Source organism: Aegilops tauschii, chromosome 2 (assembly GCF_002575655.3).
Source record: "Aegilops tauschii subsp. strangulata cultivar AL8/78 chromosome 2, Aet v6.0, whole genome shotgun sequence".
NCBI lineage: Eukaryota > Viridiplantae > Streptophyta > Magnoliopsida > Poales > Poaceae > Aegilops > Aegilops tauschii.
In genome coordinates this window covers 528,423,086-528,447,286 of record NC_053036.3, presented here as the reverse complement: position 1 = coordinate 528,447,286, position 24,201 = coordinate 528,423,086, and the positions used below count along the sequence as shown (strand labels likewise).

The following is a 24,201-nucleotide window of genomic DNA, read 5'->3' as shown; positions in this document are numbered from 1 at the left end:
TCATTGCTCAATTCAATTTGACCACAAGAGTGAGGATGATAAGGAGATGCAATTCTATGATTAACATCATATTTAGCAAGAAGTTTACGAGAATCACCGTGAATAAAATATAAACCACCATCAGTCATTAAATATTTAGGGACTTCAAACCTAGGAATAAAATGTGAACCATCATCATATCGATTTTGTATCTTGCTCGCAAATGCAAGTTGTACCGTGTTACAAAAATTGCGACAAATTTAGTTGATGCCTTCGGAGCGGCGAACCCTGAATTTTGCTTGCTCCAGCCCCAATTCAACACTTCCCCTGCCCGCCGCAGGCACCCGCAGTCAACACCTACTACGCCGCTAACCTGTCCAGCGCCTCCACCTCCTCCCTTCCTGTAGGCATTCCGTCGAGCAGCAGCCCCCGACCAACCACCGCCGCCGCAGCCATGCTGCTCACGAAGCCCCAGCTCTCTTCCTCTCTGCTCGCATCCACGCCGCTCTTTAACCCCACATCCAATCCCAACCACGCCAAGCCAATCGCCGCCTCCCCCTCCCCCCGCCGCCGCCTCCGCATCTCCGCCGCATCCACGGCTGTTTCGCCGGGGGCGACGGCGCTCAGCCGCGTCGACGTGCTCTCGGAGGCGCTCCCCTTCATCCAGCGCTTCAAGGGCAAGACGGTGGTGGTCAAGTACGGCGGCGCCGCGATGAAGTCCCCCGAGCTGCAGTCGTCCGTGATCCGCGACCTCGTCCTCCTCTCCTGCGTCGGCCTCCGCCCCATCCTCGTCCACGGCGGCGGGCCCGAGATCAACTCCTGGCTGCTCCGCGTCGGCGTCGAGCCGCAGTTCCGCAACGGCCTCCGCGTCACCGACGCGCTCACCATGGAGGTCGTCGAGATGGTGCTCGTTGGCAAGGTCAACAAGAATCTCGTCTCCCTCATCAACCTCGCCGGCGGCACTGCCGTCGGCCTCTGCGGCAAGGACGCCCGCCTCATTACCGCGCGCCCCTCCCCCAACGCCGCAGCCCTTGGGTTCGTTGGCGAAGTCGCGCGGGTGGACGCCACAGTCCTCCACCCCATCATCGCCTCTGGCCACATCCCGGTCATTGCCACCGTTGCCGCCGACGAGACAGGGCAGGCCTACAACATCAACGCGGATACGGCGGCAGGTGAGATTGCCGCTGCGGTGGGCGCCGAGAAATTGCTACTGCTCACAGATGTGTCGGGGATACTGGCGGACCGTAATGACCCTGGGAGCCTGGTGAAGGAGATTGATATCGCTGGGGTGCGGCAGATGGTATCCGGTGGGCAGGTAGCTGGTGGAATGATCCCAAAGGTGGAGTGCTGCGTGCGAGCTCTCGCCCAGGGTGTGCACACTGCAAGCATCATCGATGGGCGTGTCCCGCACTCGCTGTTGCTCGAGATTCTCACAGATGAGGGCACTGGCACAATGATCACCGGCTAAGGTGTACAATGCCTCCTTGGTACTTCCTTATGCCTTTCTGTTCATACTGCCAATCTGCCATGTAATTTATGCCAATGTAGCCTCACCTCATGATTGCAATAAGAGTACCTTCCTGACATTTGTGAACTGTAGGAGAGTAATACTGACTGAGGTTCCATTCAATTTTGATAAAGCTTCTTTTGTTGGGCCGTGGTATGAGTTTTTGTGCCATTTCTTTTCTTAGTGATAAGCGTAGTTTTGCAATTCTGCATGACTGTAAAATCTTCCTTTTTTAAGCTTAGTTCAAAATTTCCTATGGGATTCAGTTGCAATGATTGTAAATTGATGTGTGACATATGTACTTGAATACATCTTGAAAATTGATGTAATTCATGGGAAAGCTAGTAAAGAAAATGGGTAGCTGGTGATTTCAGTAAGCTCTTTTTTTTGGCGGGAAGTAAGCTCCAATTAGCAATGTTGTTTCACGAAAATATTGCCTTTGCTTTGAAGCCACTTAATGATAAAATCGTAAGCTTAGAAAATATTGTATACAAATATTGTTTGGAAAACTAATAGTGCTTGTGAGCCTTTTTACACATTCCTGGCTGTCAAGCTGTGATGGCACAATTAAAGGAAAACTAGATATAAGGCCATCCATCACTAGGACCTCTTACAGTCTTACTGAAGCTAACCAAATTATAGTTTTCATGCCATGACATTCATGATCTCAACATGTTTAGTGTCAACATTTCTGTGGAAACAATGGTACCCAACTGCAGTGTTTCACACAAGTCATTTCTTCATTCCATTTCACATATTTTTAGTGATCATTTTAGGTAATACAAGAGCTAAACTTTGCCTTTTTTTTGCTCTTTACTTCACTACCCCATCATTCCAATTCCAATTAAAACAGTTACTCCCTCCGTTCCTAAATATAAGTCTTTTTAGAGATTCCACTATAGAGACTACAGTCGGATCTATATAGACGCCTTTTAGAGTATAGGTTCACTCATTTTGCTCCGTATGTAGTCTATAGTGGAATCTCTTAAAAGACTTATATTTAGGAACGGAGGGAGTCCATTTTAGCATAATATTAGCATTTAGCTCAGGTTTATGTAGTATTCTGGCTTGGGTTTATCCTTTATAGGTTGCTAAAAGGATATAGAATCTTTCTCTTACTGCAGTAATTAAGTAAACGTTATTCCGTGTTTGATTGAAGTCACCAAATGATTTATTTCAGTTATGCACTTCTTTCCTTTTGATAGAGCTAATTGTCTTGTTATAGCCTTGTCTGAGAGGCAGGTAAATTACATTCTTTAGAATTTGAGGAGTTCTGTCTCATCCTTCTCACTACAGTCAGTGCTTATGGTACACCCGTCTATGAAACTAAGAACACTCAAAAACATCTTTTCAGTAAATAATTAAGTACTCACTGCAACAGATAAAAATAGGTGGCGGGGATGATTCACCATCTCCAAACCTTTATTGAGCCAAAAAGAGTATGGCTGGAGTAGTCTTGTCAATAAGCATCGACTGGCCTGCAACTGCATTTACCCACTGACCAGCTACCATGTTTTCATTCTGAAGGGCTCTTAACTTCAGCAGAAGGCCTTCCCTTTCCCTGGTCTTTGGCAAATACTGTATTAATCATGAAAGATCCTTGTAAGAAAAGATGCAAGCACCAGCACTTTCTCCATTATATTCACCTTGTCACTGCAGTAGTAAAATAATATAATCAGTGTGTTAAGCTATCTTAACATAGAGAACATTTAACATTCTTCTGTTAACACGCTGCTGTTAAATTTCACATGTCCTGCCGAGGCTGCTCCTAGCATTGTATCCATGCACTGGTAGTCTTGACAATTGCGGAGCCTACTTTTACTTCCTCTAGCATTCAGATTTACCTTACGTTTTGAACTTGTTTATATATTTTAGAACTGTTGTTGAAAAGAAACTATGGGTACAGCACCTGTTTTAAGGTTGTGAAAATTGGAATGGAATAGTTTACAAGTGAACTGTGGTTTTGCTTATCACCAGACTAGTACATCTGCTATTTGTGTCCAGTATATACTGCTAAGTGTTTCTTTTTGGGAATATACTGGTAAGTGTTGTTCCATTATTCTATCCCTATGTTCAGTGGGCTGCTTGCTAGTGATACCTTTTGGTGGTAAGCATTGAATCTCACAAAAAAGATCCATCCCACTGACCGACATGGTTTTTGAGAATTCCTTCTGTGCCACCGAGTAACACTAAAATCCCTGACTTGCCACCGAATAATTTCTTTTTTTTTTTGCCGGAAGAAGAGCAACTCCTTATTCCTTCCATGCCATCAAATTTTGAGTTTTCGTCCTTGCGTACCATTAGTACGACCATCTTGACAGTTTGGTATCTATTTGTCCGTGCACTAGACAAGGGGACAATGATGGTGGTGATGCCATAGAAGGAAGAAAAATTCCAAACCTACTGACATGGAAGTATAGGGTTTTGTTGGTAAATCATGAAATGGAGCTATTCAGTGGTAAAATGATTTTTTCTTTCTGGCATTCACCTATTTCAGTCTGAACTTGCAGCGATGTACTATCGGTCGAGAATAGAAGTTCATTTATTCGCAGCTTCCACTTTATATATTTTTTCATGTGAACTGAAACCACAGATGCAGTATTCATTCTACTTGGAACTCTTTCTAGGAATTTCTAAGCTAAAACCTTGACTTACTCTTTTCTTTTCTTGCAGGTTCTTGTAAAATTTAAAGCGCCAGCCCAGGCGCAGAGCTAAGTGCAGCGTGATGGATGGAACTGTGGAAACCAAGTGGATGGGGACAAGGACTTCGATTGAGCGCAGCTACGTCAAGGTCCAATTATGCTAGCCATGAGGATGCGGGAGACTGAGATGGGTTGATTCTTCTCGTCGGTTTCGACCACCATGTTGTCATGGGCATAGTGAACTCCACTCACAGCTAAAAAGGAACGGTGCCTGCCTTCTTTCCAGTATCTAATTACCGCATTCGTCGGAACTCTTCCGCTGCTACATCTAATTTGTTGGACGGGGATATGCTGAGAAAAGAAGAGCAAATCTGTGCCCACTGTGCTGGTCGCTGCAGAATCTATTCCCCATTATGTTGCCTGTTTGCTTTTCTTGTGTGATCCTAAATAATACTTGGTGTGCATCGTTTACCAACATTGTTTATTACTATGTGCTTAGAGCATCTCCGGCCGTTGCCCCCCCCCCCCCCCCCCCCCTCACAGGCACAAAAATCGCCGCCCGGGGGCAAGCCAGCGGTATAGCCGGCTCTGGGGGCGGTTGGGCATCCAGCCGTCGGCCCCAGGCGCCGATATCGGCCCATTTTTGGCGCAAATGTGCCTGCTTTTCGGCCCACTTTCGACGAAAAATGGCCTGATATCGGCGCGAAGCGGCCCATATTGGTCGTGGTTCGGCGTGGATTCAACAGAAGTAATTTTTTTATCACGTAGTTCATCACAGAAAAATCAATAGAAATCAAACAGTTCAATACAAATTATATAGTTTAACAAAAAAACTCATATTTCATCACACGTCGAGCTAGGCGTTGCCCTTAAGTCTACATAGGTGCTCTATCAGATCCTGCTGCAGTTGTTGATGCACCTGTGGGTCTCGGATCTCCTGACGCATATTGAGGTAGACAGTCCAGGTTGCCGGTAGCTGGTGATCAACTTGGGCAAGAGGACCCTGCCCGTAGTATGGTTCAGTGTCAAACACTGGCTCTTCCTGCTTGCTCTCAATGATCATGTTGTGCAAGATGACACAGCAAGTCATGATCTCTCACATTTGATTTTTCGACCAGGTCTGAGCAGGGTACCGGACAACAGCAAATCGAGATTGGAGCACACCAAATGCCCACTCGACATCCTTCCTGCAAGCCTCCTGAACCTTCGCAAAGTGGGACTTCTTGCCTCCTGGCACAACGTTTGAGATAGTCTTCACAAATGTAGACCATCTCGGATAGATGCCATCAGCTAGGTACTACCCCTTGTTGCAGTGCCGCCCATTGACCTCGAAGTTCACCGGAGGAGAATGACCTTCAACAAACTTGGCAAAGACAGGGGAGCATTGCAGCACGTTGATGTCATTGTGAGTTCCTGGCATACCAGAGAAGGAGTGCCAAATCCAGAGGTCCTGTGTGGCCACCGCCTCAAGTACCACACTGCAACCGCCTTTGGCGCCTTCGTACATCCCCTGCCAAGCAAATGGGCAGTTCTTCCATTTCCAATGCATGCAGCCGATGCTTCACGCATCCCAGGAAATCCTCTTGCTGCATTCTGTGCTAGGATCCGAGCAGTGTCTTCCGCACTGGGTGTTCGCAAGTATTGCGGTCCAAACACTACCACCACTGCCCTGCAGAACTTGTAGAAACACTCAATGGTCGTGGACTCGGCCATGCGCCCATAGTCGTCGAGTGAATCACCGGGAGCTCCGTATGCAAGTATCCACATAGCTGTCGTGCACTTCTGGATTGAGGTGAATCCAAGTTTGCCGGTGCAATCCTTCTTGCACTTGAAGTAGCTGTCGAACTCCGGATGGAATTCACAATCCTGAGGAAAAGCTTTCGGCTCATTCGATAACGGCGCCGAAATACTTTGTCGCCGTGCAGTGGAGCGTCGGCGAAGTAGTCGGAGTAGAGCATGCAGTAGCCTTCTAGACGATGCCGGTTCTTTGCTTTCAGCCGCCCCGGCGCCAAGTCACCTCGCTGCGGCTTTTCATTGCTCGCGAGCAGGCCGGCGAGGGCGGCGAGGACCATGAGATATTCCTCTTCCTGGACATCGGCACCGGCTTCCTCCTCCAGCAGCGCGGCGAGCGCCTCCTCGTCGTCCGAGTCCATCGTCGAGCAGACAAATCGCCGAACACCTGGCGGGCGTGGTGGGCGCACACCCGCCGGTATACCGCCCTGCGCGGCCGGAGCACTGGAAAACTCGCCCGGACGGTGGTGGAGAGGCTGCCACGGCGAAACCTTCTCTCTTTTCCGGCGGGCAATGGACTATCTAGTGGTGCAGGGCGGTGGGCGGCGCCGGGATCGGCACGGTGGTGGCCGAGCGCGCGGGGGTGGGAGGCGAATCTGGACGACTGGCTTGACTTTTCGCCCGACAGTGTGGCCCAGGCGTGTTTTCCCCTTGCGCCGGAGCCCCGAGCGCCCCCCTATGCGCTGGGTTCGGCCTGTGATCGCCGGGCCTAAAAATAGACCGAGCCGGCGGATTTCGGTGTTTTGGGGACGCGAGTGGGGTTTTTCCGGCACCGGCGCGTAAATATGCGCCTGGGCGGCCTGTTGGGGACCGGCTGGAGATGCTCTTAGGTGTTGTTTATTGCCTATTGTAGTGTCATGCGTCGACCACTTCGTAGTCTTTGTTACCTTCCGACCCGTGGAGCGTTTTGAGCTTCCCTTGATTTTTCATCTCTGCATTGCATGTGGTCTGCTCATTTTGGTCAGTCGAGGCAAGTGGTAAAGTTTTGCATTTACTATGCAATCGCTTGGGGCTATGTGCCTGTCTGTCCATGGCTGGTACGTCGTTCGGTGCTGCAATGCCATCAGATTTGCACTTCTCAAGTGTGCATCACGTTCTACACAAATTAAACTTGGGTCTAAGCATCTATTCAGAAGCCACGTGGCGCAGGGAATCGTCTCGTCGTATTGCCTGGTGCTAATGGTGCGTGTTCAGTTTCCTCAAGCGAAGATGCCAATACGCTCAAGACAGAACGGTGGGGAGGACTGGATCTTTAGCAGCCCAGTGGAACTGATCAACGACAGCGAGTGGTGCTTTGTTTATGAGTAGATGTCCAAAATTCTGTGCTTATCAGGATTACTGCGACCTTAATTAGTCAGTCAGTACCGTGATGTTCCAACAGAGCTTGTTTATAGAATAAGCAGAGGCACCACTGGCAAATTTGTTCGACGCAAGCGGATTAACCGCATTTGGTGACTCTGCCAACGAACACCCCTTGGATTCCACTCCAGAAATAACAACGATTCCCTGGCCAAAACCCTCCAGAACACCTCACAAAACCGTTGGCGCTCGCTCCAAACCTCTACTCCGGTAAAAGCATCTCCGACAGACGCGCGTTAAAAAAAAATTGCAGCGTTGAAATAGTGTTTTTGTGCGCGGGAGGTTTACAGACGCACAAAAACACATCGCCCAGCCCGGTGGTCCCACATGCAGCAGCCCGCGTGCACAAGCCGGCGCACCAAATTGCAGCCCCGCAGCCTTGGTGCGCTAAATTTACAACTTCGTTTTTGTGCGTGTTTTTTTTTACAGCTTATGTTGGAGCGCTGTTTTTATCGCGCACGCTATATAAGCATCTTTTTCAGCACATGGCTTATACAGCGCGTCTGTTGGAGATACTCTAAGACCTACATATACCATCTGATGTTTGTAGTACTATTGAACGTCGATTCTTCCCATCAAGAAAGTGCGCTCCTTGCAATTATACATATCAGACCAGACAAAAATGAAGTATTCCAAAGGCCAAAAGGCGCAACTTGTCACTCTTGTGAGTTGTGAAAGTACCAGCGGGCGTTATTATAGGCTACAAACCACCACAAGGAACCAAGTAACCAACAACCGAAAGAGACCAACGCCAAAGCATGGCGGTATGCGCGATCGCAACCATGCACGCCGTCGTGCACCACCACCCCCCTAGCCTCCACGTCCCGCCGCCGCGCCGGCTCGCCCGCGCGGCCGTCCGCGGCACGGCCGGCGCCACCACCGCGGCGGCGACGGAGCCAGACACGTTGTCGAAGGCGTTCTGGGACTACAACCTCCTCTTCCGGTCGCAGCGCGCCGAGACGTCCGCCCCCGTGCAGCTCCGCGTCACCGAGGGCGCCATCCCGCCGGACTTCCCGGCCGGCACCTACTACCTCGCCGGGCCCGGCATGTTCTCCGACGACCACGGCTCCATCGTCCACCCGCTCGACGGCCACGGCTACCTCCGCTCCTTCCGCTTCCACCCCGACGACGGCGTGCACTACGCCGCACGGTACGCTACGCATTACTAAGCAGGCCAGCCACCGTGCCACCGAGGGAATTTGGCGGCGTGTAATGTCGTCCACCGACGATCGCGGTGTGAGTTTATAGAGCACGCGTATGTGCAGGTACGTGGAGACGGCGGCGAAGACGGAGGAGAAGGGTGACGGCGCGTCGTGGAGGTTCACGCACCGGGGCCCCTTCTCGGTGCTGCAGGGCGGGCACAGGGTGGGCAACGTGAAGGTGATGAAGAACGTGGCCAACACCAGCGTGCTCTGGTGGGGCGGCCGGCTGCTCTGCCTCTGGGAGGGCGGCATGCCGTACGAGCTCGACCCCAAGACGCTGGAGACCGTCGGCCCGTTCGACCTGCTCGCGCTCGGCGACCGCGCCGACGGGGCGGCCCCCGCTCGGCGCCGCCTGGGGCACCGGCGGCGGCCCTGGCTGGCGGAGGCCGGGCTCGACGTGGCCACCCGCTTGCTGCGCCCCGTGCTCAGTGGTGCGTGCTGTTCACTTTGAGACATAGACTAGTCGTTGCGCACCGAGCTTGCGTGGATGATCTGACGTTTGTGCGCCGGCCCGGTCGCCATTATCCCGTGCAGGCGTGTTCAGCATGCCGCCCAAGCGGCTGCTGGCGCACTACAAGGTCGACCCCAAGCGCAACCGGCTGCTCATGGTGGCCTGCAACGCCGAGGACATGCTCCTCCCGCGCGCCAACTTCACTTTCTACGGTCTGCAGCACGCCCTCGTCCATCTCCATCCATATGCCCATTAAAATCAAATCACTGATGGTACGTATGCAGAGTTCGACGCCGGATTCAGGCTGGTGCAGAAGCGAGAGTTCGTGCTGCCGGCGCACCTCATGATCCACGACTGGGCCTTCACCGACTCCCACTACGTCGTCCTCGGCAACAGGATCAGGCTCGACATCCCGGGGTCGATGCTGGCCATGACGGGCACGCACCCCATGATCGCGGCGCTGACGCTGGACCCGGGCAGGCAGACCACGCCGGTCTACCTGCTGCCGCGCTCCACGGAGGCCGTGGCCAGCGGCCGCGACTGGACCGTGCCCGTCGAGGCGCCGTCGCAGATGTGGTCGCTGCACGTCGGCAACGCCTTCGAGGAGGACAACGCCCGCGGCGGCCTCGACCTGCACCTGCACATGTCGGGCTGCTCCTACGACTGGTTCCATTTCCACAGGATGTTCGGTAACGTCCTCAGCATGGCACCAAACATTCAGTTGATCTTCGTCTGCAGCTTTACAATTGCGGGCGCGATGATGATCCAGTGACTGAATGACATAGCTGTGCTGCGATGGTGCAATTCTCACAGGTTACAACTGGAAGAACAAGAAGCTGGACCCTGCCTTCATGAACGCGGTAAAGACCAAGGAAATGCTGCCTCGCCTCGTAAAGGTGAACGAATGCTTGTTTTAGTAATCATAATTCAAACTTTTGTCAAGTTTCAGCAGGTTTCAGTTAAATTTGGGTCCTGTTCGAACTGCTTGTTCGGGCCTATGACAATTTGACTACTAATTTCAGAAATTTTATCTTGTGAAACGCAGGTGGCAATTGAGCTCGACAAGAGAGGAGGAGCATACCGGAGATGCTCCGTGAAGAGACTGTCTGATCAGTGGAACAGACCGGCAGACTTCCCCGCGATAAATCCAGGCTATGCCAACAAGAGGAATAGGTTCATTTACGCGGGCGCTGCCTCCGGTTCTCGCAAACTACTCCCATATTTTCCGTTTGACAGCGTGGTGAAGGTCGATGTCTCGAATGGGTCGGCGAGGCGCTGGTCTTCCGAGGGGCGCAAGTTCGTCGGGGAGCCGGTCTTCATCCCCACCGGCGGTGGGGAGGAGGATCACGGCTATGTTCTTCTGGTAGAGGTAACTACATATGCCCTGTCAGTATATACAAAACTCTTCGAAGCTATTATTGGAATTCAACAATTTTCAAGGATTCCAGGTGTTTCGAACATCTGCATCGTTTGACGCCTTTGTCTACATTTGCAGTATGCGGTATCCGAGGACAGATGTAACCTGGTGGTGTTGGATGCAAGGAAGATAGGGAAAAGAGGTGCACTTGTGGCAAAACTTGAAGTACCAAAGCACCTCACCTTCCCAATGGGATTCCATGGGTTTTGGGCTGATAAATGAATGGCAAAAACCGGAGGCACACAAAGATCTGATCGATTTTGATGAGTGTAAAATGTATGTATATCCTGAGGGATCCCATATCCTGATCCGTTCTTATACAACAACCATTCTTAAGAGCTTGTCAAATCTTGCATCACTGATGAACCGTTCGTACTGCATTTATTTTCACAGCTGGATAACCAGCATGACTGATGCAGTTGATCTGAACTATGGATGATTAACACAATTATTACCACAACTGACAGAGTAAACATATTGAATTTCCACTGAGAATCGTAGCACCTCGGCAACTTTTAATGTTCTAGACCTGGAAACTAAGACAGACACTGTCCCTGATCACAACCATAAGAAACCCATACGAAATTACTAGGACTATAACTGATCCTGTACAATACTAACCACCAAGTGTGAAGTCGACGAATTGTTGTGCTCACTTTATGCGAGCTATTGTTACGACGATGAAGACGAACACCGAGAGCATGAAGGACATTCTCACAACATCGTCAGACAAATCGTAGTCCATGCTCTGGGCCTGGAAGAGCGTGTGCACGAGCTGAAGTATCTTCTCAAGGAACTCCTTAATCTTCGCCTGGGTGTTCTCCAAGACCCATTGCATCATTCCAGGAGGAGCACTAGACCTCCCCTTGTTATCAGTTTCCTTAGCTGAAGAGTAGGATAATTTGCATCAGATGCAGATTCACCCAACATAATAGATGCGACTTTGATGGAACAGCTAAATAAGGTAATTTGTACTAAATCAGCGACAATTAATATGGATCGGAGAGAGTACGGAAGTTCATAAAATTTGACGTTAACTATCAAAAGGTTATCTTTCATCCACGTCAAGTCAATATAAAGATGTACATACAAAGATCATTAAGAAGGGTCACGTACCATCCTGGAAGGACTTCTTAAATTCTTGCACCACCTCATTGTTCATGACAGCGTCCCATACAGCTTTATCAGTTGACAAGGCCATAACCATTTTCTGCATCGAGGGAGAAAAAAGTCACAGCAAAGAAGAAAAAAAATAGTGATTTTTGGTCAATATTTCGTGGCGCTGAGAAATTTGAGATTCTTCTATGCATAAATACCATACAATGACTCAAATCAAGCAGTATTCACCTGAACAGAGGCATCTTCTTTCAACAGCTGGAATGCATCCAGTACATTTTGATGTTCCCTTGTCATAAGAGCAGTTGAGTTAAGTGCAAGTGTGCCAGATTCAGTGCAATCGTCTAATCCAATGTTGGATGGAGAATTCCCTAAGTTGGCTAATTGGACGGTTTGCTTCTCGGACGCATCAGAATCGGCAGCGAAATAGTTAACAAACATCCCAGATGAAGAGAGTCCTGCGATGGGCAGTGCGAGCGCTTGTAACTCGAGTGCGTCAGATTCCACACCCGAAGGATTCTCAAATACCCTGCATACGACAGAGTTTTGTCTAATTTGTTCAGATGGAACATGTAAAACCCAGATACCATCAATTAAACTACTACAGAGCGGACAAGCTTTAAGTAATGATAAAGAAAGGAGAGTGGGTAGCATGCTATGATTAAGCAATGGCGGAGTGCGTAAACTGCAATTGGTGCATAATCATGGAGTGGGATCCAACTGAACTTTGTAGCATGATAAAACAATTGGGCGCACACCCCTGAACCTGAACAGTTTCAAAAATACAAGCAAGAGTAATCTGCAAGGAAAGTAGCATGGCTGGAGCTGTGCTCATTGACATAAACGTGATAAATCACGGGGAAATATCCATCTAAATTCCAGAACAATCACAAGACTAAAATAATCAGCAAGTAATAATTGTTCAAGACAGTTCCGATCTTCCAATCATAGGGCGATGATGAACTGCTCATCAGCAACATAACGTACAGTACAAAAAACTAATACTCGATCAATCTAAGTCGATGCTTTTTAAGATTCTTCTTTGGAAAACAAGTTGATAGATTAAGCATAAATCTTACTGCTGGATGCTGGCGACGGCGGCGTGGACCTCCTCATCTGTAGGCGGGGCGTCGAACGTCACCTCATCCCCGCCAGCCGGCCACTTGCTCGCGTAAACCGCTGCGTCCTCCTCTGTCCCGACGGCCAAGAACTCCTTCAGCCCCTCCTCGCCGTCGAGCCGCAGCTTGATAGAATCCCAGCCAGCGACGGAGGCGATGGAGACGGTCGGCGGCGGCGGGGAGGTGGCGCGCAGAGAGAGGCCTCCGTTGCGCGCGCCCGCGGGGGAGGTGGGGGCGTAGCCGATGCCGCCGCGGCCGGCGAGGCGGACCTGGTGCTTGCTCGGCGGGTTGCTGCTCATGGCGGCGCCCAGGAACCTGACAGACGAGTCGGCCCCCCTCCAGCTGTTCTCCCGCCTCCTGTACACGACGTGGACCACCATGGCTCTGCCTCACCGCCGCCGCCGGTCGCCGCGCTTTCCCCTCGCCCGAGGTTTGTTTAGGAGGAGGCCGAGTTGGTTAGCGGCGATGGTTGAAGCAACCGGTTTGTTTGGGTATTTACGCGGCGTCCTCGGTTAATTTATTATCTCCTTGGCGTTCCTTTTGGAACTTGGGAAAGGAGATTCCGCGATAAATATTTGTTGTTAAGATGTCTTTTCAACCATAACTATTGTACGCCGATAACTGTCATACGTGTGTGCGTTAAGGGATCTGCCCACACGTCTGTGGTGCCTAAGAGGACCAGCCCACACGCCTGTGTGTTGGCAAACAACTAATGCCCACACGTTTTTTTTTTCTCCCGGTCCCTTTTACACGCGTGCGTGTGGGTGAAATAGATAACGCCCACATGCCCGATACGTCAGGCCTCGTACCTCGTGGTCCCGCACGCCCCACGTGACACTTTATCGCGCCCCGCAGTTGCCATGGGCCGGACCCTCTCCATGTTCGTTTAAGTGCAGTTGCCATGTCGCTGAACTACGGTTGCCATGTCGGACAACTACAGTTGCCATGTTTTCTCAACTGCAGTTGCCATCTCAGGTCAAAGTTTCAGATTGCCATTTTTTGGACAACTACAGCTGTTGCCATGTGTGGTCTGGTCTACTGCAGTTGCCATGATTTCAAAACTTTAGGAGTTGCCACCTACTAACACTAGGCGGTTGCCATGTAGCGCTACAAAAAAAGGCATGGTAAAAAAACATGTTCGAGTAAAAAAGAGAGTTGCCATGTGCTCACAAGCACGCTAGAGCAGTTGCCATGTAAAAAAAAGAGTTGCCATCTGCTTACGTGCACGCTAGGGCAGTTTGCCATGTACCATACAAAACATATGGCAACTGACATGTTCGGGTAAAAAAAAAGAGAGAGTTGTCATCTGCTTGCAATCACACTAGGGCAGTTGCCATTTACACTGCAAAACATATGGCAACTGGCAGCTTGGGTGTGGGAAAGGAGGCGGGCGTGTGGGCGAGATGGCAAATGCCCACACACTAGCCCTTGTGCGTGACTGAAAACTGATGTATGGGCGAACTGCTAAACGCCCACACACCGGCCTCTCCGTGTGGTAAAACAGATGTGTTGGCGACCTCTCTCATACACCACACACACGAGTTGTCCTACGTGGCATACAAAATCAGCTAATTCGTGCCAAGATTCGTGCAGAAGTTACTGGACGATGATGGAGGCGTGTGGGTGAGTTGGCTAACCCCACACATGTAGGCGTTAGACTTTTCGTAACTATTTTATCTGATGCCGTGAGGCGTTTTCATTTGCGTGGAGTGTAATATGCGGGCAAATCCACGTCGGCTGTTCTTTTCGATGGGTTAATGCGCTCTGTGATAACGACCCCTGCGTGCCGCCCAAGATTTTCTGCCACCTTGTTTAATGTGCTCCTGCTACTTTATGTAGGAAAACTCATCTGATGAGTCCAAAAGATATATCCTTCGATAAGTGTTTCTGTTGGGGCTTTTTAAATAATTTAAGGAGGATTTAAAGGTGAGGTGTTTTTTCAGAATTTCAATAATCTCTTTTCGAATACTAAATCTGACCTTGAGGCTTTACTTGTCAATGTGTGATGTCATTCTCTCTCTTTCTTCGTCGCAGGCTGGCGGACGGGCGGGGGCGACTGGCGGTCGTACTCGGTGGCGGCGGCGTGATGGGCTCCAACAACGATCGACGGCAATGGTTGACAGTGGCGGCGCGGTGGTCTTCGGCGGTGACTGGCAGGGTGGTGCACTGGTCTCCTGCGGCGGACTTTAACAGCAATGGCCATGCGCTGATGTGATATTTATTTGGGAGCCAAAAAAAATTAATATATGGAAGGAGATGAGCTGATTACTAAAACATTCTAATAATTTATTGAGCAATGAAAATCCATCAAAGCATGTTTGTTGACTCAACTTTCCAATACAAAAAAATTTCTAGGGAAAAGAAGCCTCTTCGAAATGGAAAGTCCCTAATGCTCGCAAGCTCAAATGAGTTCGCTATGAACAGTAAATTTCATTTTTTTTCTTCTGAAAATAATTCAAACAATTCTGAATTTTTTGTGTGGCAATTTTTTTTGCGAAAAAACTTCCGATCTATTAATCGTCAATCATGGCGGTACAACGAATAATTCAAACAATTCTGAATTTTTTGTGTGGCAAAATTTAATAAATGTTTTGAGAGCTGGCAAGTTTTCATGTTGAAATGACATTTGTGGAGGTCACGGTATGATAAACAAAATCAACACTCTAAAATGCTTTGGAAAAAGGCACTTTTGTAGCATCGATTTTGTCTTTTTTGGCCATGATTTCCACGAATGTGATAATTTTACAAGCATTTAAACATTTGTCAATGCTCTGCAAAAAATTCTATTAAAACAATTTCTTTTACAATTTTACTGTTCATTCGAGTTTGAGCTAAGAATAGTCGTGTCCCGTCAAGACGCTCAAATAACAGATACGGATCCATCCCTGCCTAGCCCCCGTTCCGGCGGTGCATCTTGCACCATTGGTGGGCGTGTGGAGGTGTGTCTCCGGCGGATCTATCTTTGGTGGATTTGCTCGGATCTCGGCGTTGTGCGCCTACGTTCGTGTGTCTTCGAATTGAATCCTTCTGATCTACGTTATTCTTCATCGGCGGTGGTTACTGTTCTGGTGCATTGGTCCTACGGGGCCTTAGCACGACGACTTCCCGACTGTCTACTACAACAAGTTGTGTCCGACTCCGGCGATGGAAGGGTGATGACGGCGGCGCGCCTTCGGCTCGCTTCAGTGCTTGTAGTCGTCGCTAGGTGGTCTATGGATCTGGATATAATTTCTATTATTTCTAGTATTCGTTGTACTGCCATGACTGAAGATGAATAGATCAGAAATTTTCTTGAAAAAAAACAAAAAACAGATACGGATCCATACACAGTTGCTCCCTCCAAACGCAGACTCGTCTCTCGGGGGCGGCGTACGAGACATAGAGTTTAGCCATGACTCCAAAACCGTAACGCAACACCACACAACATCATTATAGCGTGCATGCGCACAAGTATAGGCCTTCTTTAGTTCATAATATCATAAAAATAGAAAACTTAAAAGAGATGTCATTTGGTTCACATCATGTAATTTTTTTCATTGAGTTTAGGTTAATGTCTATTTTACTATGAAATGTGAAGCATAGAAATAATTTCTTCATATGAATACGATTCTATTCCTTACAACCAAATGACTCCAAAGGAATTTGTCCTACATAAATCTTATCCCGCTGAATTCCATCGAAATTCCTCCAAACTAAAGCATGCCATATAGATACAGTGCAAAAAAAGAAGGAATTGGTCGACGTGTCTATTATAGTAGTATTAGGAATAGTTTTGCTAAGTCTCGGTCGACTAAGACTTGGTTACGTCTCGGTTGATGCTATATTTATTTCATATTGCATGGAGATCCGTGTAAAATTTTCTTTCTAAATCTTAACCGGCGGAGACCTAACCACACCCTACTAGAAATAGGAACTAGGAAGATACGAACAGGTCGACCTTTTTCCCTGTTTGCATTAAAGACGTTGGCTTAAATCCCCGCAAAAAAAGAAGACGTTGGCTTAAATCACGGTGTGGACTTGATGGAAAATTACACTCGTAAGCGAGTGCAGGAAGTCCGGAATCGTTTAGTTTGACGGTACATAAGGATAGCGTGCACTCCTTCATGATCGACATCGCAATGTCGTTGCTAGATCTGGGCCATCTGAACAAGTCTACATAGTTATCCGGTTACCTGACGTATGAATAGTGAATATACGCTTTTGTATAATGATGATAGCATGATTTCTTTTCAGTTGGAGTGTATATAATAGCATGTTCATTAAAAAACATGTTTTTTCAAAAAAAATCCAATCTATTCATCTTTAATTATGGTAGTACAACGAACACTAGAAATAATAAAAATTACATCTAAATCCATAGACCATCTAGCGACGACTACAAGCACTGAAACGGGTCGAAGGCGCGCCGCTATCATCGCCCCTCTCTCGCTGGAGCCAAGCAAACCTTGTTGTAGTAGACAGTCGGGAAGTCGTCGTGCTAAGGCCCCATAGAACCAACGCACCAGAATAGCAACCGCTACGGATGAAGAGTGTAGATCAAAAGGATCCAACCTGAAGACACACGAACGAAGACGAACGACAAACAGATCCGAGTAAATCCACCAAAGACAGATCCGCCGGATACACACCTCCACAAGCCCACCGATGATGCTAGACGCATCACCGAAACGGGGGCTAGGCAGGGAGACCTTTATTCCATCTTCAGGGAGCCGCCGCCGTCTCGCCTTCCTGAGCAGGACACAAACCCTAACAAAGCTCGAAAAAAGATTTAAAAACGGAGCCCTCCCACCGGTAAGGGCCGAGATTCACTCCACCTCCATGGCTCTAAGGCCACCGGAGACGGAACGGACCGGCACCGGCGCCGGCTGAAGGCAGAGAACCCTAGCTTTTTGGGGGCGGCGGCTGGCTAGGTCGCGTATAGGAGCCTATGTCCACGACATACACAGAAGCTCACACACACACCCCTACGAACGCACACACACAAACTCTACCCTTATGAGCACATCTGAGAGACCGAGCTGGCACATTATTTTGAGATTGATGAAGTCGCCATAGACACCTTTGTAGTTCACGTAAACGTCTCCTCCCACTGAACGCTCATCGCCGAAAGGCCTGAAATAAATCCAGAAAAATACGACCACCAATGCCATGTCTAGGGCTTGAACCCTGCTGCGTTGATTCCACCATAAGAAAACTAACCATCTAAGCTACCCTTAGTTCGCAAAAAAAAAAACATGTTAATGGACCTCTGTGATGGTCACATTTATTTATCCATCTTAATGTGACATTTGAGTTGAGTGGGCTCCTTTTCGCCAAAAAAGGAAAAGAAACGGGTATATTTCTCTTATTATTCTTGTGATATATCTAGTGATACTTTCTAACTTATTTATTTATTTCCCTGATTTTGTTCCTTGGTCTTGATCTTGCCATGCTTTTAGCCCAATTTTATTATTTTCTATAGACTTACAAAGGATGACATGTCTGCTGACTGGGCAAACAAGTCGAATGCTACAATTAGGGTGTATCAAAACATATCAAGTTCCTAAAAATGTTGTGAAGTTATGTCAAATTACATAAAACTGTCTCTATTGGGGAACGTTGCATGGAAAACAAAAAATCGCTAAGCGAAAGCGTTTATCAACGCGGTTGATATAGTCGTACACCTTCACGATCCGTCCTGATCAAGTACCGAACGTTCGGTACCTCCGCGTTCAGCACATGTTTAGCTCGATGACGTCCTCGCCTTCTCGATCCAGCAAGAAAGGCGAAGTAGTAGATGAGTTCCGGCAGCACGACGACATGGTGACGGAGGTGGTGAAACTATCCGCTGGGCTTCGCCAAGCACAACAGACGTGGACGGTGGAGGAACTAGAACTAGAGGGAGACGGGGCGCCGCACACGGCTTGGGGATCACGGTGTGTCTTGCCCCTCTCCCTCCTCACATATATAAAGGTGGAGGGGGGAGGGGAAGCAGCCCTAGGCCGCCCCAAAGGGGCCGGCGGCCAGCCCTAGGTGCGCCCCTCCCCTTCCTTTCTTGGTGCTCGGGGAGAAGGCAGGAGGGGAGGCGCCCCCTTCCTTTCTCTCATGTGGAGGGGAAGGCAGGAGGGCTAGCCTCCTCCCTTTCCTTCCCTAGGGATGCCTACCATGAGGAGGGGCGCCCTAGCCTATGTGGGCTGGTGTGCTCTCCCTCGTTGGCCCAACAAGCCCAATAACTCCCCGTGGCATCCCGAAACCCCTTCCGGTACTCCGATAAAACTCCGGTGCATTTCAAAACCTTCTGGGAGACCAAATAGTAATGTCCTATATATTAATCTTTACCTCCAGACCATTTCGGAGCTCCTCGTTATGTTCGTTATCTCATCCGGGACTCCGAACAACATTCGGTCACCAACTCACATAACTCATATAGTACTATATCATCAACGAACGTTAAGCGTGCGGACCCTACGGGTTCGAGAATGATGTAGACATCACTGAGATGCCTCTCTGGTCAATAACCAATAGCGGGACCTGGATGCCCATATTGGTTCCTACATATTCTATGAAGATCTTTATCGGTCGAACCTTTATGACAACATATGTAATTCCCATTGTCTGTCGGTATGTTACTTGCCTGAGATTCGATCGTCGGTATCTCCATACCTAGTTCAATCTCCTTTCTGGCAAGTCCCTTTACTCATTCCATAATACATCATCTCATAACTAACTCCTTAGCCACTTTGCTTGCAAGCTTCTTGTGATGCTGCATTACCGAGAGGGCCCAGAGATACCTCTCTGATACACGGAGTGACAAATCCCAATCTCGATCTATGCCAACTCAACAGACACCTTCGGAGATACCTGTAGAGCATCTTTATAATCACCCAATTATGTTGTGACATTTGATAGCACACAAGGTATTCCTTCGGTATTTGGGAGTTGCATGATCTCATGGTCGAAGGAATGTGTATTTGACATTAATAAAGCAGTAGCAATAAACTGAACGATCATATGCTAAGATAACGAATGGGTCTTGTCCATCAAATCATTCTCCTAATGATGTGATCCTGTTATCAAGTGACAACACATGTCTTTGGTAGGAAACCTTAACCATCTTTTGATCAAAAAGCTAGTCTAGCAGAGGCTCACTAGGGACACGGTATTTGTTTATGTATCCACACATGTATTTAAGTTTCCGGTCAATACAATTCTAGCATGAATAATAAACCTTTATCAGGAATAAGGAAATATAATAATAAAAACTTTATTATTGCCTCTAGGGCATATTTCCATCAGTCTCCCACTTGCACTAGAGTCAATAATCTAGTTCACATCGCCATGTGATTAACACCCATAGTTCACATCACCATGTGACTAACACCCAAAGAGTTTACTAGAGTCAATAATCTAGTTCACATCGCCATGTGATTAACACCCATAGTTCACATCACCATGTGACTAACACCCAAAGAGTTTACTAGAGTCAATAATCTAGTTCACATCGCCATGTGATTAACACCCAAAGAGTACTAAGGTGTGATCATGTTTTGCTTGTGAGAGAGGTTTAGTCAACGGGTTTGCCACATTTAAATCCGTATGTATTTTGCAAATTTCTATGTCTAGAATGCTTTGCATGGAGCCACTCTAGCTAATTGCTCCCACATTCAATACGTATCCAGATTGAGACTCAGAGTCATCCGAATCGGTGTCAAAGCTTGCATCGACGTAACCCTTTATGACAAATTCTTTATCACCTCCATAATTGAGAAACATTTCCTTAGTCCTCTTAGGTAACTAAGGATAATTTTGACCGCTGTACAGTGATCCACTCCTGGATCACTATTGTACCCCCTTGCCAAACTCATGACAAGGCACACAACAGGTCTGGTACACAACATGGCATACTTTATAGAACCTATGGCTGAGGCATAGGGAATGACTTTCATTCTCTCTCTATCTTCTTCCGTGGTCGGGCTTTGAGTCTTACTCAACTTCACACCTTGTAACACAGGCAAGAACCCTTTCTTTGACTGATCCATTTTTGAACTTCTTCAAAAAAATTCCAAGGTATGTGCTTTGTGAAAGTCCTATTAAGTGTCTCGATCTATCCCTATAGATCTTGATGCCCAATATGTAAGTAGCTTCACCGAGGCTTTCATTGAAAAATCTTATTCAAGTATCCTTTTATGCTATCTAGAAATTCTATATCATTTCCAATTAACAATATGTCATCCACATATAATATCAGAAATTCTACAGAGCTCCCACTCACTTTCCTATAAATACAGGCTTCACCGTAAGTCTGTATAAAACCATATGCTTTGATCACATCATCAAAGCGTATATTCCAACTCCGAGATGCTTGCACCAGTCCATAAATGGATCGCTGGAGCTTGCACACTTTGTTAGCACCTTTAGGATCGACAAAACCTTATGGTTGCATCATATACAACTCTTCTTTAAGAAACCCGTTAAGCAATGCAGTTTTGACATATATTTCATAATCATAAAATGCGGCAATTGCAAACATGATTCAGACAGACTTAAGCATCGCTACGGGTGAGAAAGTCTCATCGTAGTCAACCCCTTGAACTTGTACAAAACCTTTCGCGACAAGTCGAGCTTTATAGACAGTGATATTACCATCAACGTCTGTCTTCTTCTAGAAGATCCATTTATTCTAATTGGCTTGCCGATCATCGGGAAAATCCACCAAAGTCCATACTTTGTTCTCATACCTAGATCCCATCTCAGATTTCATGGCCTCAAGCCATTTGTCGGAATCTGGGCTCATCATAGCTTCTTCATAGTTTGTAGGTCCGCCGTTGTCTAACAACATGACTTCCAGGATAGGGTTACCGTACCACTCTGGTGCGGAGCGTGTTCTGGTTGACCTACGAGGTTCAGTAGTAACTTGATCCGAAGTTTCATGATCATCATCATTAGCTTCCTCTCTAGTTGGTGTAGGCGTCACGGGAACAATTTTCTCTGATGTGCTACTTTCCAATTCGAGAGAAGCTACAGTTACCTCATCAAGTTGTACTTTCCTCCCACTCACTTCTTTCGAGAGAAACTCCTTCTCTAGGAAGGACCCATTCTTGACAACAAAGATCTTGCCTTCAGATCTGTGGTAGAAGGTGTACACAATAGTTTCCTTAGGGTATCCTATGAAGACGCACTTCTCCGACTTGGGTTCGAGCTTATCAGGCTGAAGCCCTTTGACATAAGCGTCGTACCCCAAACTTTAAGAAACGACAGCTTAGGTTTCTTGCCAAACCACAGTTCATACGGTGTTGTCCAACGGATTTAGACAATGCCCTATTTAACGTGAATGCGGTTGTCTCTAATGCATAACCCCAAAATGATAAAGGAAAATCGTTAAGAGACATCATAGAATGCACCATATCTAATAAAGTATGGTTATGACATTCGGACACACCATTACGCTGTGGTGTTCCAGGTGGCATGAGTTGTGAAACAATTCCACATTGTTTTAAATGAAGGCCAAACTCGTAACTCAGTTCACCTCCGCCATCAGATCGTAGAAACTTTATTTTCTTATTATGATGATTCTCCACCTCACTCTGAAATTCTTTGAACTTTTCAAATGTTTCAGACTTGTGTTTCATCTAGTAGATATACCCATATGTACTCAAATCATCTGTGAAGGTCAGAAAATAACGATACCCGTTGCGTGCCTCAACACTCATTGGACCGCATACATCGGTATGTATTATTTCCAGTAAGTCATTAGCTCGCTCCATTGTTCCGGAGAACATAGTTTTAGTCATCTTACCCATGAGGCATGGTCCGCAAGTATCAAATGATTCATAATCAAGTGGTTCCAAAAGTCCATCCCCATGGAGTTTCTTCATGCGCTTTACACCAATATGACCTAAACGGCAGTGGCACAAGTATGTTGCACTATCATTATCGACTTTGCATCTACTGGCATCAATATTATGAATATGTGTATCACTACGATCGAGATTCAACAATAATAGACCATTCATCAAAGGTGCATGGCCATAAAAGATATTACTCATATAAATAGAACAACCATTATTGTCTGACTTAAATGACTAACCATTTGCAATAAACAAGATCCAGATATAATCTTCATGCTCAACGTTGGCACCAAATACCAATTATTGAGGTCTAAAACTAATCCCGAAGGTAGATGTAGAGGTAGCGTGCCGACGGCGATCACATCGACCTTGGAACCATTCCTGACGCGCATCGTCACCTCGTCCTTAGCCAATCTTCGTTTATTCTGCAGCTCCTATTTCGAGTTACAAATATGAGCAACCGAACCAGTATCAAATACACAGGCGCTACTACGAGCATTAGTATGGTACACATCAATGACATGTATATCAAATATACCTTTGTTCACCTTGCCATCCTTCTTATCTGCCAAGTATTTGGGGCAATTCCGCTTTCAATGACCATTTCCTTTGCAGTAGAAGCACTCAGTTTCAAGCTTGGGTCTAGCTTTGGGATTCTACACAAGAGCGACAACTTGCTTGCCATTCTTCTTGTAGTTCCCTTTCTTTCCCTTGCCCTTTTTCTTGAAACTAGTGGTCTTGTTAACCATCAACACTTGATGCTCCTTCTTGATTTCTACCTCCGCTGATTTCAGCATCGCGAAGATCTCGGGAATCGTTTTCGGCATCCCTTGAATATTATAGTTCATCACGAAGCCTTTGTAGCTTGGTGGTAGTGACTAAAGAACTATGTCAATAACACTCTCAACTGGAAGATCAATTCCCAGCTGAGTTAAGTGGTTATGATACCCAGACATTTTGAGTATCCGTTCACTGACAGAACTGTTCTCCTCCATCTTACATCTATAGAACTTGTTGGAGACTTCATATCTCTCAGCCCGAGCATTTGCTTGAAATATTAACTTCAGTTCTTGGAACATCTCATATGCTATGTGGCATTCAAAACGTCTTTGAAGTCCCGGTTCTAGGCCGTAAAGCATGGCACACTGAACTATTGGGTAGTCATCAGATCGAGCCTGCCAGACGTTCATAACATATGTAGTAGCTCCTGTAGCAGGTCTGTCACCTAGCAGTGCATCAAGGACATAATTCTTCTGTGAAACAATGAGGATATCTTCAAGTTACGAACCCAGTCCATGTAGTTTCTACCATCATCTTTCAACTTAGCTTTCTCTAGAAACGCATTAAAATTCAAGGGAACGGTAGCACATGCCATTGATCTACAACATAGATATGCAAAAACTATTAAGACTAAGTTCATGATAGATTTTTAGTTGAAATAATCAAATTACTAATGAACTCCCACTTAAATCAACATCCCTCAAGTTGTCGAAGTGATACGCAATCCAAATCAACTAACCCATCACTACTAGGGAAAACCCTAGTAGTAGCGCTTGAAATATGCATAGCAGTAGCGCTGGTTCCAGCGCTACCACTAAGGCGCTATAGCTAACTAGTAGCAGTAGCGCTGGAAAGGGAGTGCTACTGCTATACCTAGTTAGCAGTAGCGCTCTCCTTTGGGCAGCGCTACTGCTACTTGTAGGTAGCAGTAGCGCTTGTTCTAAAAAGCGTTGCTGCTAAATTTTCCTGTATTTTAAAAAATATAGCTTATTTTCATTGTGTGGTTTTATAT

At 47.2% G+C, this 24,201-nt stretch overlaps 3 protein-coding genes across 4 annotated transcripts; 2 read left to right on the top strand and 1 right to left on the bottom strand.

Moving 5' to 3' along the window:
- The first annotated feature begins 285 nt into the window (after positions 1-285).
- Positions 286-4,599, top strand: LOC109750037 (uncharacterized). Of its 2 annotated transcripts, none has more exons than XM_020308983.4 (2): positions 286-1,466; positions 4,160-4,599. In XM_020308983.4, the coding sequence occupies exon 1, from the start codon at positions 434-436 to the stop codon at positions 1,445-1,447; it is 1,014 nt and encodes a 337-aa protein (XP_020164572.1). In that variant the 5' UTR covers positions 286-433; the 3' UTR covers positions 1,448-1,466; positions 4,160-4,599. The 2 variants fall into 2 exon arrangements, with proteins under 2 accessions (XP_020164572.1, XP_020164573.1); XM_020308984.4 differs by having other exon boundaries at positions 297-1,448.
- A 3,440-nt stretch (positions 4,600-8,039) lies between these two features.
- On the top strand, positions 8,040-10,640 carry LOC109750048 (carotenoid cleavage dioxygenase 7, chloroplastic). Its single transcript, XM_020308996.4, has 7 exons — positions 8,040-8,428; positions 8,544-8,911; positions 9,015-9,143; positions 9,216-9,620; positions 9,745-9,827; positions 9,977-10,300; positions 10,427-10,640. The coding sequence occupies exons 1-7, from the start codon at positions 8,061-8,063 to the stop codon at positions 10,568-10,570; spliced, it is 1,821 nt and encodes a 606-aa protein (XP_020164585.2). The 5' UTR covers positions 8,040-8,060; the 3' UTR covers positions 10,571-10,640.
- Positions 10,641-10,809: 169 nt separating this feature from the next.
- On the bottom strand, positions 10,810-13,067 carry LOC109750049 (uncharacterized). Its single transcript, XM_020308997.4, has 4 exons — positions 12,544-13,067; positions 11,696-11,993; positions 11,465-11,558; positions 10,810-11,233 (listed from the first exon to the last, which is right to left on the bottom strand). Exons 1-4 carry the CDS (start codon positions 12,960-12,962, stop codon positions 11,001-11,003), a joined length of 1,044 nt encoding a protein of 347 aa, XP_020164586.1. The 5' UTR covers positions 12,963-13,067; the 3' UTR covers positions 10,810-11,000.
- Positions 13,068-24,201: the final 11,134 nt, after the last annotated feature.